The 17093-nt window shown below is 41.9% G+C and overlaps 2 protein-coding genes across 3 annotated transcripts; both read right to left on the minus strand.

The window, feature by feature from the left end:
* Positions 1-1372: 1372 nt before the first annotated feature.
* Positions 1373-12776, minus strand: tlk2 (tousled-like kinase 2). Of its 2 annotated transcripts, XM_018660622.2 has the most exons (21): positions 12077-12776; positions 10861-10943; positions 9297-9374; positions 9128-9197; positions 9000-9043; positions 8728-8826; positions 7947-8048; positions 7671-7763; positions 7364-7474; positions 7082-7218; positions 6682-6834; positions 6515-6581; positions 6316-6413; positions 6132-6213; positions 5604-5695; positions 5404-5493; positions 5098-5267; positions 4472-4610; positions 3160-3271; positions 2890-2997; positions 1373-2646 (listed from the first exon to the last, which is right to left on the minus strand). In XM_018660622.2, exons 2-21 carry the CDS (start codon positions 10939-10941, stop codon positions 2473-2475), a joined length of 2100 nt encoding a protein of 699 aa, XP_018516138.1. In that variant the 5' UTR covers positions 10942-10943; positions 12077-12776; the 3' UTR covers positions 1373-2472. The 2 variants fall into 2 exon arrangements, with proteins under 2 accessions (XP_018516138.1, XP_018516139.1); XM_018660623.2 differs by lacking the exon at positions 8728-8826.
* Positions 12777-13056: 280 nt separating this feature from the next.
* mettl2a (methyltransferase 2A, methylcytidine) lies at positions 13057-16664 on the minus strand. The gene is made up of 9 exons (XM_018660641.2): positions 16497-16664; positions 15653-15741; positions 15152-15420; positions 14822-14871; positions 14654-14714; positions 14415-14554; positions 14203-14309; positions 13755-13820; positions 13057-13660 (listed from the first exon to the last, which is right to left on the minus strand). Exons 1-9 carry the CDS (start codon positions 16646-16648, stop codon positions 13497-13499), a joined length of 1098 nt encoding a protein of 365 aa, XP_018516157.1. The 5' UTR covers positions 16649-16664; the 3' UTR covers positions 13057-13496.
* Positions 16665-17093: the final 429 nt, after the last annotated feature.

The following is a 17093-nucleotide window of genomic DNA, read 5'->3' on the forward strand; positions in this document are numbered from 1 at the left end:
ACAAAAAATATTAAATTGATGTGAGACTGACAGTGCAGAAAAAGGTAGCGTGGTTAATGCCTGACAAAGTCAATCTGACAGAAATGTTGCATTCACGGCCATGAGAAATATTTAGCCCCCTGGTGATATACTGAGCTGCAGTCTTGGAATAATAGTGTAAAAGCATAAACGCTATCAGGAATTTTGGCTGGAATTAAATGATGTTTGCAGAGTTAAAATGCAGCTCTAATTACAGCCTTTAGTGTCATAAACTATTCCTACGTTTGTTTTAATGGCAGAGGAGATACATATGACTGGAACACTATTCTGCTGATCTATAAATCAAATGTTGTTCTTTATTGTAGAATTACTTTTATTCCCCTGTCAGGATCCTGGGGGAATGATGACTCCAAGTTTCCAGTGATCTGATTGGTGACTCACTGAAGTTAACTTGCTGGGTGTAGGTTAGCTGTGCAGCACAGGTTACCATGGTGATCTTACTCGGTTAAAAGTGAGCCAGCTTAGTGATGACTCAGGAGAATTTGAGTGAAGCCCAAAGAGAGGTGGATTTGTGCTCTTTAGACTCCCTCTGATTTGTTTTGTACAAACATGCTACTCCTGCTAAGTTTGCATTTACAAAGCATCAATTTTGTTACTCTCTGTCAAAAAGGTCGGTATAGTCGACCCATGAGAGTATCAATATGGTATTAAGAGTATAATTAAATCCAAAAAAATCCCAGAATTTTCCTGTAATATTCCAATATAGGACTTAAGTTCACTGCCTTTACAGTAACTTTATCATATTTTGTTTTTAATAGTTTTCCCTAAACACTGTGGAGACTTGAAACTTTGTCTTCTCTATCTCTACCAGTAAACATGTACAATGTGTGTCTTGTGAGAGCTGCTTGTTATCTACACAGGAAAATAGACGCACAAATGAATTTCTGAGGTCTGTTACCAGAGTATGTATAGGCCAGTTATATTCTATTGTGGTCAGATTTTAGATGCTTCACTAATTTGACTTGTACACTACACAAATATTGTATTCATCCATAAAGTCAGCTCGCTCCAGATCATTTATTGGAGCAGGCTACAGTCAATGTGAGAATACAATCTAGATACAGCTTGTTCCCTGACCCATTTGCTCTTATCAGAAAACAAAACTGGATTCTGAATATAAACACTGAAACCCATTGAGGAATTTTTAGCTCTCACTTGCACATCTTCTCCTGAATATAGCTTTGATTTATAGTCTGTGAAAACAATTTTATACTGAAAAACTGTGAACAAAAACTAATTACAGACGTAACACTCATGAATACATTGCGAGCTGTGTTGTAAACAGAAGTAAATCCTTCATAGAAAGCAGTAACAGTAAACCCAGAACAACAAACACATTTTAACCAATAGTATTTAATGGTTTATGCAACTGTCTGCTAAGGCCCAATCTCCCCCACAGTACTATAAGGTAAACCAGTCCCTTGCATTTTATTGGCCAAAAATAAATTCAAAACATACCTAAATAAATATGTGTTTATGGTAGGGGGTCAATCAAAACAATAACAGTTCTAATTAAAGGCAACTTGAAAAACACAACAGTTTTCTCCATAAAACTGGTTAAATTGAAAAGTTGTTTAAAAAAATGTAAAAGGGGTCGTTCCTCAACAGCTTCCACTCCATATCAAGTAACACGACTCTAAAACCATTCATTATAAAAACTTAGGTGGAACACTGCCACCAGCTGGAAGTTATAAGCTTTGGTCACAGGAGTTTGACGAGGAGATGGGAGGGGAGGATGTAGAGGGGATAGTAGCTTCTGTCCCTCCTCGTCACAAACTATCTGGGTCTGGAATTTAAGCGGGGCAGAGGATCCCAGAACAGCAAGGTGGATGACATAGTGCCATAGATATTTAGGGTTCAATACAGTAACAGGTCAGACTGGTTCTCTCAGTTAGGTTCAGGGAGATGAGAACAAACAAAATGTTTGAGCTTGGGGAGTTCAGACTACCTCGGACCAGAATGGCTCATGCATGGGTGTATGTGTGTGAGTGCGTATGGGTATGAGGCCTTCCGCAGTCCTTTCCATCTGGCCAAGCTGAAGCAGTTCTATACTTCTTTTTATTTTCTTTTTTTTAAGCAGAAAAGAAAAATCCCAAACACTGAACCCCACTTTTTAACCAACACAGTGCCAAACCTCGCCCCTTACTGTGTAAGTCGTCCAGGGCTTTGACCCCCAGAACAATGCCACCCTTTTGAGAAAGGAGGACAGGTGGGCTGGGGTGGGTGGACATGAGAGGGATGAAGGGTGACGTGGGTCTCCCTTCGCAACCCATCCATGACTTCTCACGCACCCCCTGCCATCGTCTGACCAGCTTCTCTTGGGACTCTTCATGGCAAGGTGGGATGCTGTTGGGAGGGGGGACACAGTATGGCGTCGCCCCCACCCACTCGACTCTTTCAAATGGTTCAGTCAGTCAGTTAAGGGGCATGGGCTCAGTTTGAGGCGCTGCTGTTGGAGGAACTGGATGTGGAGGCCACGGCCATGCCCAAGGTGCCCGAGGAGGCCACCGACTTGCGGATGTGGGGCATGAGGAAGGGGTCACTGGCCAGCTGGTGCACATCAATGCGGTCCTCTTTACGGTACACTAGACAGCGCCTTATAAAGGCCTGGAGAGAAAAAAAAAAAATGAGTGGAATGACTGACAAAAGGGCAGATATCAGCCTTTATAATACGGTTTCCAAATATATACATCCAAAAAAAATCCCTCCTAAAAACTATGTATGTGAGCATAATTAGTTGCAGTATAAAAAGAGAATGAAAGGAGGGTATTCTGGGAGTGGAAGATGCATAAATGTGATGCAAACACTGGATAGACTAAACAAAAGCCATGAGATGAGGGAGTTCAGTACCTTAGCTTCAGGTGTGACTACTGGTTTAGGAGGAAACTGCACATCTGTTGCCTTCAGTATGGTGTTCTCCTGTAGGATGTCCTGCTGGGACTGGTTATGACCGAAGGGCTGGAGAGCAAAGAGAACAAGTGTTAGAAGTGAACAGGAACAATTAGTGTGTTGGTCTTAACGATCGATCTTAACGATGTTTTTTTACTTTACTACAATAAATATATGACTTTAGAACTGAATAACAGCTCAAATTTTCTTGTTACAGCATTTTTCTCCTACCTTTCGGCCATACAAACACTGGTAGAAAATGACTCCCACGGACCACACATCCACCTTGTTGGAGATTTTGGGTGGCTCCTTCCCAACCACAAAGCACTCAGGGGGCAGATACCTAAAGGAGACCGTTAACATAAAATCAATTCCAACAGACCTAATTATACTGTCCCCATTTATGAAGTAACATTACAGTGATTTAGGTAAACACTGCACACTAGGCATCCCTCAATAAGCACCAGGCTCTGTGAGTGTATTTAATTGTTTGTGTGTGGGCACTTCATCTTGCTTAGGGGACCTTTGGGCGTGCACTTGTATACCAGGCAGCATGGTATAAGTCAAACAACTATCGACCAGATGGAAGCTGAAGCCCTGTACACCCACATATCAAGACACACCTCAGTAATATTTTAACTGCTGTGACAAGAGCGATTGATGACCCAAGTATCTTGTGGAGGAATGTCTTTTAGTGTTTTAGCTATAACTGCACTTTGCTTTTGGCAGGGAGTTTTTACGGTTACTGTTGCATTACACATGCATAATACCCAACCTCAACGTTAGTATCAGCGACAAAGAACTTAACTTACTGAACATATTACATACAGTGAAAACTGAAGTAGTGTACTATAAGTATAGTTGCATAGCACTTCATTTCATATCAATTCCATATTATTGGTATCTGCAGATACTGATAAAACTCACATACACATTTTTTTCTCTTTAATATCTACTAGAGTGTTCCTGTGTCAACGTGCATGTTCTTTGCATTATGTTGTGAAATGACACAGTCAAACTGGAATTCATCATCTCTTCCATTGCTGGTGCAATGAAATCCCCCTTGTATGAGCCATGAAATCATTAAGCCTGGAGCACTGCTTCTGGCAAAACTAGACTCAATCCACTGTGCTGTCAGATACAGTGACCATACAGGACTAAGTGCTAAGTGTCAAAACTCCCTTCTACACATTTTCCATGTGTTTTGAAGGGAATCCACTAACTTGCTAGTACAGATACAAGATACCCATCTCAGACTGAGGCGTTTTAGCTTCCCAGTAACTGCCTATAAAAACACTTAAACAGGACACACTGCATTCTGGCATATTCTTGCTTTGGTATAAAATGCCTCCACACAGCAAAATTATGACTTACGTCCTAATGGACTGTGGTGTGGGAAACACTCAAGCATAGAGAAATATGTCAGCCCTGACTATTTGACATAAATTTGACCCTTGAGCACCAAGGCTCAGTGGTAATAATGAAAAGAGCAATTTATTACACCACAGATGATGACACCCCTGCAGCACAGTGTAAATCTTACCAGTATGTCCCTGCTCCCTGTGACGTCAGCTCCATCCCGTCCACTGAGTTGTAGCTGTCATCATCCATGATTTTCGACAGGCCAAAGTCTGTGATCTTGATCTCCCCGCAGGCAGTGCCGTTCACTAGGAGGATGTTGCCTGAGCAGGATGAAGAGAGGATTCACAGAAAATGTCTGAATAGTTCAGTTTATATTCACATTTTGAGTCAAAAATGACAGTTATGGATCATACAGCTCTACTGAATGCACAATGACTGTTTTCCGACAAAATCCTAATTTAATAACAGGCAGCAACTAGATTAGAGGCCTAACCATCTAAATCTAAATCATTTGCTGTCAACAGAAACCAGGCCAGACTTTAATAGGCTTGATCCAACTTGGTTCAGTAAATCATGATGAAATCATAACTATCATCAGCAAAACAAATATACTTGTGCGTCTATGTCTTCAGCTTGAACCAGAACAAAAACTCTGTATCAACACTACAGTGGCCGCAGCAGTATCTCGAGCAGTTCATTTAAGTGACAGCAATACTACTAATTTAATTTGTACTAATTCTGTGCCAAAGAAATTGAAACAAGATCATGCAAGCTCTCAGAGAGTAACAGTGTGGTGTGCAGACGCACCAGGTTTAAGGTCGTAGTGGATAATGGGCGGTCTGATCTCATTGAGGTACTTGAGGGCGTTAACGATCTGCATGATGATGGAGCGGCCCTCTTTCTCTGACATCAACTTGTGCTGCTTCAGGTAGAAGTCCAAGTCGTTGCCTTCGCAGTACTCCAGGACTGTGCAGAACCTGCCCCACAACAAAGAAGACTAATATAACCACTTCAGCAGGATTTAGTACACCAAATGCAAACAAATTAATACAATCTGCATAAACATGAGTAGATCTTTTTGAGGGCACATATTTATTCAGAATGGAAACTTACGAGTCAGTGTCAAGTGAAAAGTAGTCGTACAGTTTAACTATTCGTGGGTGGTCCAGCTCTTTATGGATTCTATATTCTCTGCATGCATGTCTGAAACAAAGAGCATTTTCAACATTTACAGCATTCATTTTAAATATGGTTATTAAACACAGTTTAACAGTTAATATATTATTGTATTGCTTTAAAAACTGAACACTCACTTGTGATAATTTTCCTTCTTCTCATCCCTCCAGTTCTTGTTTAACTGGTGGATTTTGACCGCAACATACCTTTGCTCTGTTAGGTCAAAGGCCTGGAAAATAAATTTCTCCTGTTAGTTAAGGGGCTGCATTTGGCACGACTTTGTTTTAGCTGCAGTGAGATTCATTCATCACTTTTACTGAGGCGACAACAGATTCTTGGAACAACTCTCACATTCTGGCACAATCATTCACTTTGAAATGTTGATGATGTCAACTTAGTGTAATGTAATCGAAACATGCATCCTCAAATATTTTCCAAAGTATGCACTGCTCAGCCACTAAAGTCACTTTCAGAATTAAAGGTGTTTGTTTTCAACAGTACAATACACACAAGGTCTTTGATACTATCTAAGCAGCAGAAAACTGGTATTTATTGTAAGGCTATTACACAAGATTGCACCAAACATGTTGAGTCCTAACAGAATGTTTTGGCAAAGGTCTTGAAGTGCTTTTTCTTTTGCAGGAAAAGATGGAAGTTTCTCTCACCTTGTAAACTTCACTGAAACCCCCCCGTCCAAGTAAATGGAGTAGCAGGTATCTATCATTTAGCGTAGGGTGATCTTTGAATCTGCACAGGGTGAAAAACAATACAAGTTCAGGAATTAGACAGAGCATGTGGACACATTAGTACAGACTAAGTAGTAAGGGACCATATAAGAGGAAATCATACTGGGAATTATCCTCATTGTGGATCCTTTTCAGTTCACGAATGTGCAGGTTCCGCACTCGCTCCAACCTCTCCAGCTCCGCCTGGATCTCAGCCTCCTCCTGCAAAGGACAAGATAAATATCAAAAGTTAACAACTAAATAAGGTAAGACCGCAGTAAGTATGTAGAAATAAAAAACGTGTGATATATATTGGTCATTACCTTCTTAAGATGGCCTAGTCTTAGCTTGAAGATTTCCTCCTGCTCATGGTACTCTGCCTGTGATAACCTGCAAGAACACAGAACCAGCCTGAGTGTTACTTCAAACATGAATGAGGGGGGAAAACCATTGGTATGAAAGAGAAGATGAATAATCAAAAGCATCGTACGCTTCACTTTCTGTTCCATTGGTCTTGCTTTTACGTTTGTTTTGTTCCAGGCTCGGAGGTGGAGTCTGGGCCATGGAGGGCGGCTTACGTTTGGCCAGTAGCTTCCTCTGCCTTTCAATATCCTCTCGCTGGGAGTTGATCCTTTCTTGTTGTCTGGAAACAGACAGGACATTAGTTGACATATGTACCTAATTAATTTCTCTGTTTGTCTGTGTATGATCTATTCTAAGCTCTCTGGCTCCCTGATTTTTCTGTTAGGCGATGGGTCTTGATAATTAAGGATAACAAATGAATCATATGTAGAGAAGTAAGTAGTTCTTTCTGGTCTGATTTTACCTCTTGAACAAATACAATTACAACAAGAGCATGAAAGGAGAAGTTAAAACAAGGTGATCCTCACTTAATGAGGTTTTGAAAGGCATATCCATCCGTCCACTGCTCAGTGAAAGACGCTCCATGTCTCACTGTGGTGAAGTGACCCAGTCGAAGCCTGTCCTGCATGCTTTTGTCCCGACATGCCATCTTCTCCTGTTTGGACTGAGGGAAGAACAGAGAAATACAGGCATCAATCCAGCGCTGTTGATTTCACATGGCTTAAATTAGGGCTTCTTCTAGCTCATGTCAAAAACCCACAATGACCAATCATTTTATAATAGATGATAGTGCTATGCAACAAACATACTTTTTCAATCAGCAGCTTCTTAGACATGGTCACACACTTGTTTAAGCGCTCCTTGTATCGCTCTAGCATCCTCTGCTGCTCATCAATTTGTCTCCTCAGATCACAGTTTGCCTGGAGCAGAACATACAAACAGGCAGGGAAAAGGTCAGGCAAAAAAGAATTACCTTGTTTATACATGTAAAGGCAGAAGGAATGTATCAACTCTAACATGCCTTCAGTGAAAAATCAAGACAGAGAACATGATATTTTCAAAAACATTGAAAATGGCAAGCAGAGTAGCAGGGATGAAATGTAATGTGATTAGTACCCGGAGTAAATCGTCTATTCGGCCCTCCTTCTTCTCCAGGTCAGAGTTCTTGTTGTTCTCCATTGCTGTTAGTTTCTCTATAGTAAGGTCAGACTACAGGGTACAGTGAGCACAAAACAATGTTAAAGGTGCATCATTCTGTATCAGTGACAAAATGCAGTGCAACAAGTATTCCCACCTTACAATACTGTATACATTATACGTAAACTGCCTTTTGAGTTATACCAGAGTTAAATCAAGTAACAAGCCAGCCAGGCCCCATAGTGTGACAAGTACCTGTGTGGCTTTGTGGAGCATGTGAAGAGAAGCAGGCTTCAGTGAACACGACGAGTGCTCTGTGTTGGCCGAGCTGACGGAGGAGGGGCTTCCCTGCTGCACCTGGGAGGCAGACACATTCATCCACTAAAAACCATACACCTACAGAGCGTGCCTTAATGTGTCAATGTCGTCATATTACAGAATTTATCAAAATGTGGAGCTGCTGGTCATGATAAAACATGAAACCAGACTGGCACAAGAAATTCGCATAAAAACAATGACCAGAAACTGTAGACATTCAAATGAACTATCAGAAGCGTGACACTGTGTTAAATTCTCACAGAAAAATTCTCAAATTCATCCCAAGGCTTTTGAGCTATTCATTTTACTTGAGAAGATGTAAAGCCTCCAGTTTACAATAAAAACACCAAAAACACCAAAAGCTGCGCGACAGGTTTATTTAAACTCTTTTCTACTATGATTTGACTGCCTGTACGTATATGTGTGTTTGCACTGCAAATATTTTCATTTATATCACTATATGCCAGTTCTACAGTATATTGCTCCTTATGATTCCTTTCTTTGGTTTTAGCTTTTGCAGGAACTTGGGTCAATAATGACAGATGATGATGACAAACTTAAAACACACTTTATGACTAAACGTTACTACAAAGACCACGTCAGATTCTTCCTACCTGTAATTTATGTTAATAACAAGCACGGACGAGAGAATGGCAAGAAAAAGTGTTAAGAGATAAAAAAGAAAGCATGAGACAGACCATAGAGCAGACATGCTCACCGTGACAGGAGGGTTGGAGAGGGAGTGTTGTGGGGAAGAGCGGACCACTGGTGGAATTCCCCTGGCAGGGCTGGTACCAGGACCGCTACCTCCCGCAAACTGATAGACATGTAAAAGAGAGAAGAATAGGAAAGCAGTTCAATGGAAAGACCAAGATGGCTAAAACAAGGGGTTAGAAAGTAAGTATGAAAAGTTAGGCACCCAGTAATAAAGAATCTTAGAGGACATGAGCTCTGCTGGACACACACTCGGTGCAATTTTCTGCTACTCACCTCAAAATAATCACTAATTTTATGCCCCCTTGTTCCTGCTTTGCCTGGAGGAGAGAGGCAGGGAGTTCAGAGAGAGGCTGATATTTGGGACACACAATGAGAGGATCAAAGCAGAGGGACAAACTTACCTTGGCTGCTGTCAAAGTGGTCTGCTTTCCGTTTTCTCACTCTCTGGTCATTTGCCTTTTTCTCGGGCGTCTGTCGGGAGAGCAGTGTGATTCAACCGGATGTACAAAAAAGTAACACAGAGAGATGGTTGGCGTAAAAAAATCTTGACAACACGTGATACAAACTAACCTCTAGCTCTTTGTCACTGAGCGAGCCCACACTGCATAGACTCTGATTGGATGACTCATTTTGATTCTGACCCGAGCCCTGTTAAAATGAGGTAAAAATACATGAAAATAAAGCAGAAGGAGTAATCAAATTCAGAGAAAACTGCATCTTCAAAATACGTGCACATGTACTTGTGTGTGCGTGCACTTGTTAGAGAGAGCAGACACAGAGTTAGAAAACACAAAGTAAAATGGGTGTCAAACTGAGGGAGGGGATGCGGAGGTTTGGCTAAACACTGTCGCCATTAACTTCCCACTGAATCTAGACCTGCATCAGTCCTAATGCCGGTTCCCTAGGTGATGCCTGTCAGTCAAATGAATCACATCAGAATTCAGCAGGCACTGTCCAATCAGGGAGAGATACTTAGTCATTCAGAGCACACCAGAGCTCTCTCACTGAACCCTCCTAAAATGGCTGAACATTAGGCATGCTGATGGGGATGTATTCCTCCCTCTGTCTGTCACCTTTAGATAATGTCATCCATTTTTCTCCTGTTCACCACGGTCTTAACCATTCTTTTCTGCGCTCACTGGAGAAAGCGGGTGAAAGATGCTCTGCTTGATCTAAGAATGACAGCTTGTTTTTACACCCCTCCCCCCTCCCCTTCCCCCCAAAATCTTGGTCGTTTGATCAGACTTGTTCAAAAGGAAATGCACTTTCCAATAATTTTAGTAGGCCCTCTCTGTTCCATTACCAAAAGGTGTGCTAGCTCTTTGTCCTCAAAGGGTAACAATTTTCCTTTCTTTTATGCCAACTCAGAGATGACAGAGAGTGCAGCAGAGACACAGAGCTGCTCAAGGTCAAGAAAAAAAACTCTAAGCTGCTCTATGACATTGAAGGGCTTTTAGACCACCTAACCATATTTCTTCATAGCCATTTGTTGACACATGTCTCCCTCACTGCCCCCCACACACATTGCATCTCTTGTCATACAGGGTGGCTATGGCATGATGCCTTAGCAAGAGCCGCCATTTTCTCTGCGGCAGCAGCCATGCCATGCTCTGGGCTCAGCTCTGCCTATGGCTGGCACAGGGCCCACTCCTGGCGCTGACTCTCACTCCCTAACTGTTCCAAGATCACCTTCCACAAAGACAGCTCCATCCATGTCATGAGAGAGAGGGTGGAGGGCTAAATGCTGCCTCCACTCACACCTGGTCAAGAACTATTTCTGCATTCCTCCTCTGCCTTCACTCCTCCTCCCCCTACCACCCCTGTCCCGTCTGTGGCCTTTTTGGCAGGCATCGCCACTTGCATATACAGCCACTACATCATGAGCCAGGGAGAGATGCCATATCACACCAGCCAAAAAACACAGACACGGCTCAACCTTCTCCAGAGACAGACAAAGACAAGGAGTGGGGCCAAGCTTGTCCAGGCCAAACAGCAGAATGATACTGAGGCGGACTGAGACAAAGGAGGGGAGAGATTCACAAAAATGTGTAATCAATAAAATCTGTGATTATAAGCACTTTGACAGGAGAGAGTTCCCATACTCCATCACTGCGACATCTGCTGTAACACAAACCTTAGCCACACCAACCCCTGTGAAGCGAGCCTCCAACAGCTCCTGTCGCCGGGGGTCCAGGCTATGCAGTTCTTCCATCATGGCTGCAGAGACAAGAACACAGATTAAGGAAGGCATTGTAAGGTCTGGTATATTCAAATGGGAGTGACGACGATCACTGTTTCAAAAGGCATTGGTTGTGATGAGTCATGGCTGTTTTTAGCTATATGGATGTGGAAAATTCCTGTTCTGAGTCATCAATAAGCCTGACAATAATGTTTTCCACTATCATGTGTGTTAAGCAAGCACCAGCCATGCAATTTGAGTACTCAGTAAAATAGTCCCAGCACTAAAAAGCTAAATCTATATCAAAGATATAGGCAATAACTTGTATTGAATATGCATCAAAGACGTAGGCCAGATGTGTAGAGTCACTGCCTGGAAAATTATAGCATCATGTGATAACGCCCTGGCATTATAGGCCTAAGTTACATGGCGCTGGAGTTATGAAAGGTCACTAATGGAGGGACTGCCAAGTATACTCACAGCAATGGAAAAGGCCACAATAGACAATAAGTGCCCAGCTTGCTAGCTTGTGCAAAGGTTAACGTTTAAGTTACACGCCCAACACTGACTACTATGTCTGTGGCTTGCATACAATAAATGATTGATGTAACCAGCAGCATTCGTGTCCATTTTAAGATGTGTTTTAAACACTTATTCTAGTATAACTTTAATCGGGAGTGAGTTTTCTGGCTCAGATAACGTTGAAAAGACCAGTATAACGATATGAAACATCATCAGTTAATGACAAGCGAGGTAGCTAGCTTACACTGAATACACGAGCTAACAAGTCAACCGATGTTGGCCATCACTTAGCATTGCATTCTAGGAGCTAACGGTTAACGTTAGCCAGTAACATTACATCTGATTTTCTCAAGTTACGTACCCAAACGAAGCATATGTTGATTTATGTTGGCCCAGTCATAGTTATCTGGTTAGATAACGACTCTAAAAAATAATTACAACTTCAGTTCGCGACGGTAAATTATTTTACAACCACACACAAGATAGCTAACGTTAGGTAGCCAACATGCTAACGTTAACTCGTCTGTCAAAAAGAAGCATCTTCTCAGGTTTGTGTTGTCAGGTGCTCGGGCCACGACGCCTGGACATACTCTAACAAGAGACCTGTGCCGATATATTCTTTTGTTCGACACCCTAACGAGATACTTACTGTAATTTAATATTTTTTCGGTCCTCCGGAGGGCCTGTTGTTAACCCTAAAACCGTCCCCGTTGTTTCCCCGGTGCTCGGCAGACCCTCCCAGGCTAGGCCGCATCCACAGCCGCGTCCCTCGCGTGCTGATTGTTAACGATCAAGACACGGGAGCGCGCGGTGAAGCTCAAGGTAGACGACGGAGGATTCCCTCGGAGGCCTCGACAACTCCGGGTATCCCAAACCCGCCTTTCAGTACTCCTTAGGCGGGGATCCCCATCACATCCCTCTCCCAGAGGACCATGCCGTGCCTATGTCGGGTACCTTCCTTCCACACAATGGCGACCCTCGAGATTCTGCGGTTTTCACCAGATATAGATGATGTCTTTAAGCCAGCGTTAGTTACCCCCTATCTTCTTCTACCCCGGTGGTGAGATGAATTTCGGGTCCTGGCTTTTCAGGTCGATCAAAACAAAGTTCGGCTCCAGTCGTCTTCCTCGCTGCAGGGGAGAAACCAATCTGTTTCGGAAGTTGTGCTGCTGCAAGCCGTTTCAGTTGAATCCGGATCGATTCGGTTCGGTTCTCATGTTTTTGCAATGTAAACAATAATCAGTAAAATCTCATATTTTCTCGTGAGATTGTTCAAGTATTTTCACCTTCGTTCAGTCCACGCCTGCCCCAAATCTCTTGTCTGGACCAATGGCAAATCCCTCCGTACACAACACAATTTAGCAGCGCCCACCCACACAACCACCAAAATGATCACTTATCAGAAAGTTGCCATTCCAGTGATGTTCACACCCACATACAGTACTTACATAATATCAATAAACTGCAAAATAATGCTTTTCATTAAGTAGCCATTCAAGCATAAATAAGGATTTAGCCAGTCAAGATGCTGTGATGGCAAACGTAATAGTAAGGACCAGTATCATGAAATTGCCTGATTCCTTTGTTAAAAAAAAACAGCTTTGATATACCAAATAAATAACCCACAGATTACAGTTTAGATTTTTATTCATTTTGCATATACAAAAAGGCTATTAAGTGTTCTTTAAAACCATGCAATTTATATCAAAACATCAGCTCATTAAAAACAACCTCTGGCAGAATAGAAACATTTGTTTCAGGTAACCAGCCCTTTCTCAGATCACTTAACTCATCAGCAGAAAATGGGAAATCATCACTCTACTAGCTATGACTGCAGCACCATCAGGAACACTTGCTATAAAACAAGTCCACCAGCATCACAGTGGCTGAGACAGTATAGGTCTTTACAGGATATACTGTAACTATCCAGTTGCGTTTCCTTTATCACAATCACAATAGAGCTTCTCAATTCCATACATCCTCAGAAAAGAGGCCAGCACCGCCTTGATTTCTGCTCCTAGATTCAGTTGTGGTTGAAGGTCAGGCCCAGGTGGGTTCTCTCCTCTGTCTCAGTCCAGCGTCTCAGGTGGCTGAACCGGAGCCTTGCGGTACTTGCATTGGATCCACACCCTGTACATGGTGAGCTGTTTCCCTCTGTTCACCTGTAGCCTCCTGTCCACAAGATTCTGTACTTTCTCAAGCCCTGCGTCAGTGAACAGATCATGAAGCTCATCTGAAATAGCAAGAAGCACAGGAATATTTGTATATACATTACTAAAGAACAATTAATCATGATAAAATATTTATTAAGAGGTGCTTATTTTTACCTTGGGTAAAGAAGTATACTCTTGTTCCATCACCTCGGACATAAAAGTTTTCTGACAGGCACCTTCCTAAAAGAAGTAAAGGGTCACAATGTACCTGTTATTATACTACAAATTGCAAACATTAAATAAAGATTTGGTCATTATATGCAGTGGCATTTACTTTGTAGTGTGCCATTTGAAGTACTGCAAGTAGACCCCATATTTGACAGGTCTTGTGCAGCCAGACTTGCTGTTACTATCTGTATCTGTGGTCTATAATATTCTTTTATATCTTTAAGTGCAGAATACTTTGACTGTTAAGTGTGGTGTGTCATCATGTAGTGGTCAGTTCTGAAACAGTGAAACCAGAAAAATAGGCCTAAGGGAAACACATTTTCAAGGATCAGCACAAGTAATTGACCTCTTTAAATACGGAGGTTCTTAACAGCTGGACTTAGGCCTGACTAACCTTTCTTGAAGCGGAGCTGTGCCATATCATACCGTCCATAGTCCCGGAGCAGCATCACTCCACCTGGCTTAAGGAGCCGTGCTAACCTACTGATGGACGCCTGCATCCTGAGACGGGGTGAAACGTTACGACAGGCAGTGCGATATTTATTGACTCACACTGAGTGAAAACAAAAAGGGAGAGGAGGACGAAGGCAGAGAAAAAGTTCATACTTGTCAGGATGTAATGCTGATAGCACAAAGATTAGCACTATAACATCAAGGGTTCCATCGGGGACAGGGTAATCAGATTCCACATCACTCAAGTCGTGAACAAAGGCGAAGCAGCGCCCAGGGTCATATTCTGGATTAGTCTGATGACAAGAAGGCAATTTTAATACATCAGTTAGCTCATGTCCTTAGAGAGGAGTCCCTATCAACACATCATCCTTATATTAACCCAGTCATCTCACCTTGACTAGCTCCACAGCAGTGCTGGAGAAATCACAGCAGTAAACAAAGAGTCCTGGGTCACTGCAACAAGCAAAGCTGCAGTTACATACATTTTTCAGTCTGTGTTATACTTCACTGTTCAAACACGGCCTGAAACCTCAAAATGTCAATATCTTGTCTGCACTTACTTGTTGGTCTTCAGTATTGGAAAAACTGTGTTCCCCACACCGCAGCCAACCTGCACATCAATACATATTGCATTTGGAATGTTTTTTTCAAGGTAATGAATCCTGACAAGAAATACAGATTGCTACAGCTACAAGAAAACCTGTACCTCTAAACATAATAACTTACTGAGTTTATTGATAATTTATCGAGTGCAACCTGTCAATTTTCTTGTAGAAATCATGGAACACAAACCAGCTTGTTTTATTCTTTCAGGTTAGTGCACTAGTTGCTTTGCCATTAAATGTCTATGGTCAACATTTAAGTAAGTTGCTTTCAAATTCATCTCTCACCTCCAGAATGCGATATGTGGCAGAGGAGCCGGGAAAGTCACCGTCAGTGTGAGGCGGCACAGCGACTTCTCTGCTTTGTTCTTGATCCAGGGTGTCCTGCTGACCGGCATCTGTGACAGACGCTTCAGAATGGGATTCATGGTTCAGGCTACACTGTGGGGCCAATTCTGGGAACTCTGTGAAGAGCCAGTGACGGTCTTTGAAGAAACGATTCTCATGGATTGTGTAAAAATCGTTCCAGTATTCATTGGCCCGGTTGTCATACTCCTCTGCAAGAAAAGGTAAGACAGTAAAGACAGCGTTAAAGTGATAGTCTAACACATGTTGCCATTACAAAGAGGATTAATACAGCTTAATAAGACAAATACACATATACAACACTGGTGTATGCTGTCCTCCTTTTAGAAGCAGTATTTGTTCTGTTACTGATCCCTAATGCCATAATGTCATATTGTGTGGTTTATGTGTATGAGCCATGAGCCTCGGCAACAACAATGCAACCTTGTTTCTCTGGAGGCAGTGGCTGACTGTTTTCCAAGACTTTCTTCTTAGCAGCTGCTTCTTGTTCCTCAGTCCACTCCACATTGTCCCTGTTGACAACAGAAAACTATTATCCAGTGTGGGTGAAGTGATGTGGTGAATAAACACTTGGCAATACTTCAGCACAAAAGATGAAGGTTTTCAAGTGACATTCAGATGAAGCTGGGAAATTTCCCAGCCCTACCAGAACAGTGATGCATTATATCAGAGCTGATATAATCAAATATGCAAATGTATAAACTTATGTATCCTTCAGATTTCATTTTGTGGTATTTAGATACAGCTCTTACCCAGTGTAACTCATACAGTTAATTCAGACAATAGAATACATTATTGCATTGAAAACTGAAAGGCAATTAGTCAACTGAATCTATTTTCTCTTTTTTAAAGAAAAATCCTCTTTGATAGTAAAGTTAGTAGTAGCAAGTTTCTTTAGGTTTTGGACTGTTGGTCATGTAACAACTTCACCTTGGGTTTTGGGATATTCTGACTTTTCTCTGACATTTTATCAACCAATGGATCAATTGAGAAATGTATCTGTCAATCGACAATGAAAACAGTATTTATTAATGAATCACAGCGTAATTTACTTGAAATTACAGGCTGTTTAATTTAGCATTTAACACCCAGTTCTTCTCTGTGTTCAGGTGACACTATGAACTGAGATTTTTTAAGAGCTTCATTATACGATAATAATAAGACATGTTATTTGCTAAATCTCCAATCAAAACAAAAAGAAACAAAAATCATAATCAGTGACAAGTCATAGCATTTACATCCTGGATTTCTTGTATAAAACACCGACCATGCGTTGTGCTGGAAAACCTGCCGCGGGTCTGTGAGGAAACGTGTCCCGAACTGAGGTCTCTTCACATCCCCGGAGGACGAATCTGACAGAATCAGCCCTGTTTCACTGCTGCCTCCTTCCACTCCTGCCACGGCATGGGGCGCCGCCATGTTGGAACTGACGCGGCGGAAGCAGGGCCGTACATTTAAGTGTGCTGCGTTCAAATAATAACGGAAATATTACAATCAAGACTGATAATAGACACACAACTCGATAAGTCGGATTTAGTTAATAAAAGTTGTAGGGGATTGATGCAGTGCATTAAACACTAGCGAGGATGCCCCTAACGAATTATATTGTTTATATGGCTCTAAATATCTGCTACCGAAATGTATCCATTTTTTAAAACTATTCACACTCATAATTGGGAACATTTCTCCCTGTTATAATTTCCTCTAGTTTTGTATTTCTGCATCATATAGTAGCTGTATTATTCTATGTCGCCAGAGTCCAATGGACTAACTCTATCTCTCCCCTCCTTTTCCCCTTTGCCTTATTTCTCCTTCTATATACAGTAGCCATAATTGGTCGTGAATTACAGATGTCCCATGCTGT

The sequence above is a fragment of the Lates calcarifer genome, linkage group LG11 (assembly GCF_001640805.2).
Source record: "Lates calcarifer isolate ASB-BC8 linkage group LG11, TLL_Latcal_v3, whole genome shotgun sequence".
Classification (NCBI taxonomy): domain Eukaryota; kingdom Metazoa; phylum Chordata; class Actinopteri; family Centropomidae; genus Lates; species Lates calcarifer.

Bases quoted from the DNA above. Each gene is read 5' to 3' on its own strand.
- tlk2 (XM_018660622.2), bottom strand. From the start codon at position 10,941: ATGATGGAAGAACTGCATAGCCTGGACCCCCGGCGACAGGAGCTGTTG. The intron at 9,198-9,296 runs GTTAGTTTGTAT...CTCTCCCGACAG, and splicing joins TCAGTGACAAAGAGCTAGAG to ACGCCCGAGAAAAAGGCAAA. The intron at 7,475-7,670 runs GTACTAATCACA...GTTCTGCTCCAG, and splicing joins GAATAGACGATTTACTCCGG to GCAAACTGTGATCTGAGGAG.
- mettl2a (XM_018660641.2), bottom strand. From the start codon at position 16,648: ATGGCGGCGCCCCATGCCGTGGCAGGAGTGGAAGGAGGCAGCAGTGAA. The intron at 15,421-15,652 runs GTTGCATTGTTG...CTTTTCTTGCAG, and splicing joins ACTGCCTCCAGAGAAACAAG to AGGAGTATGACAACCGGGCC. The intron at 14,715-14,821 runs GTAAGTGCAGAC...TGCTTGTTGCAG, and splicing joins CCAATACTGAAGACCAACAA to TGACCCAGGACTCTTTGTTT.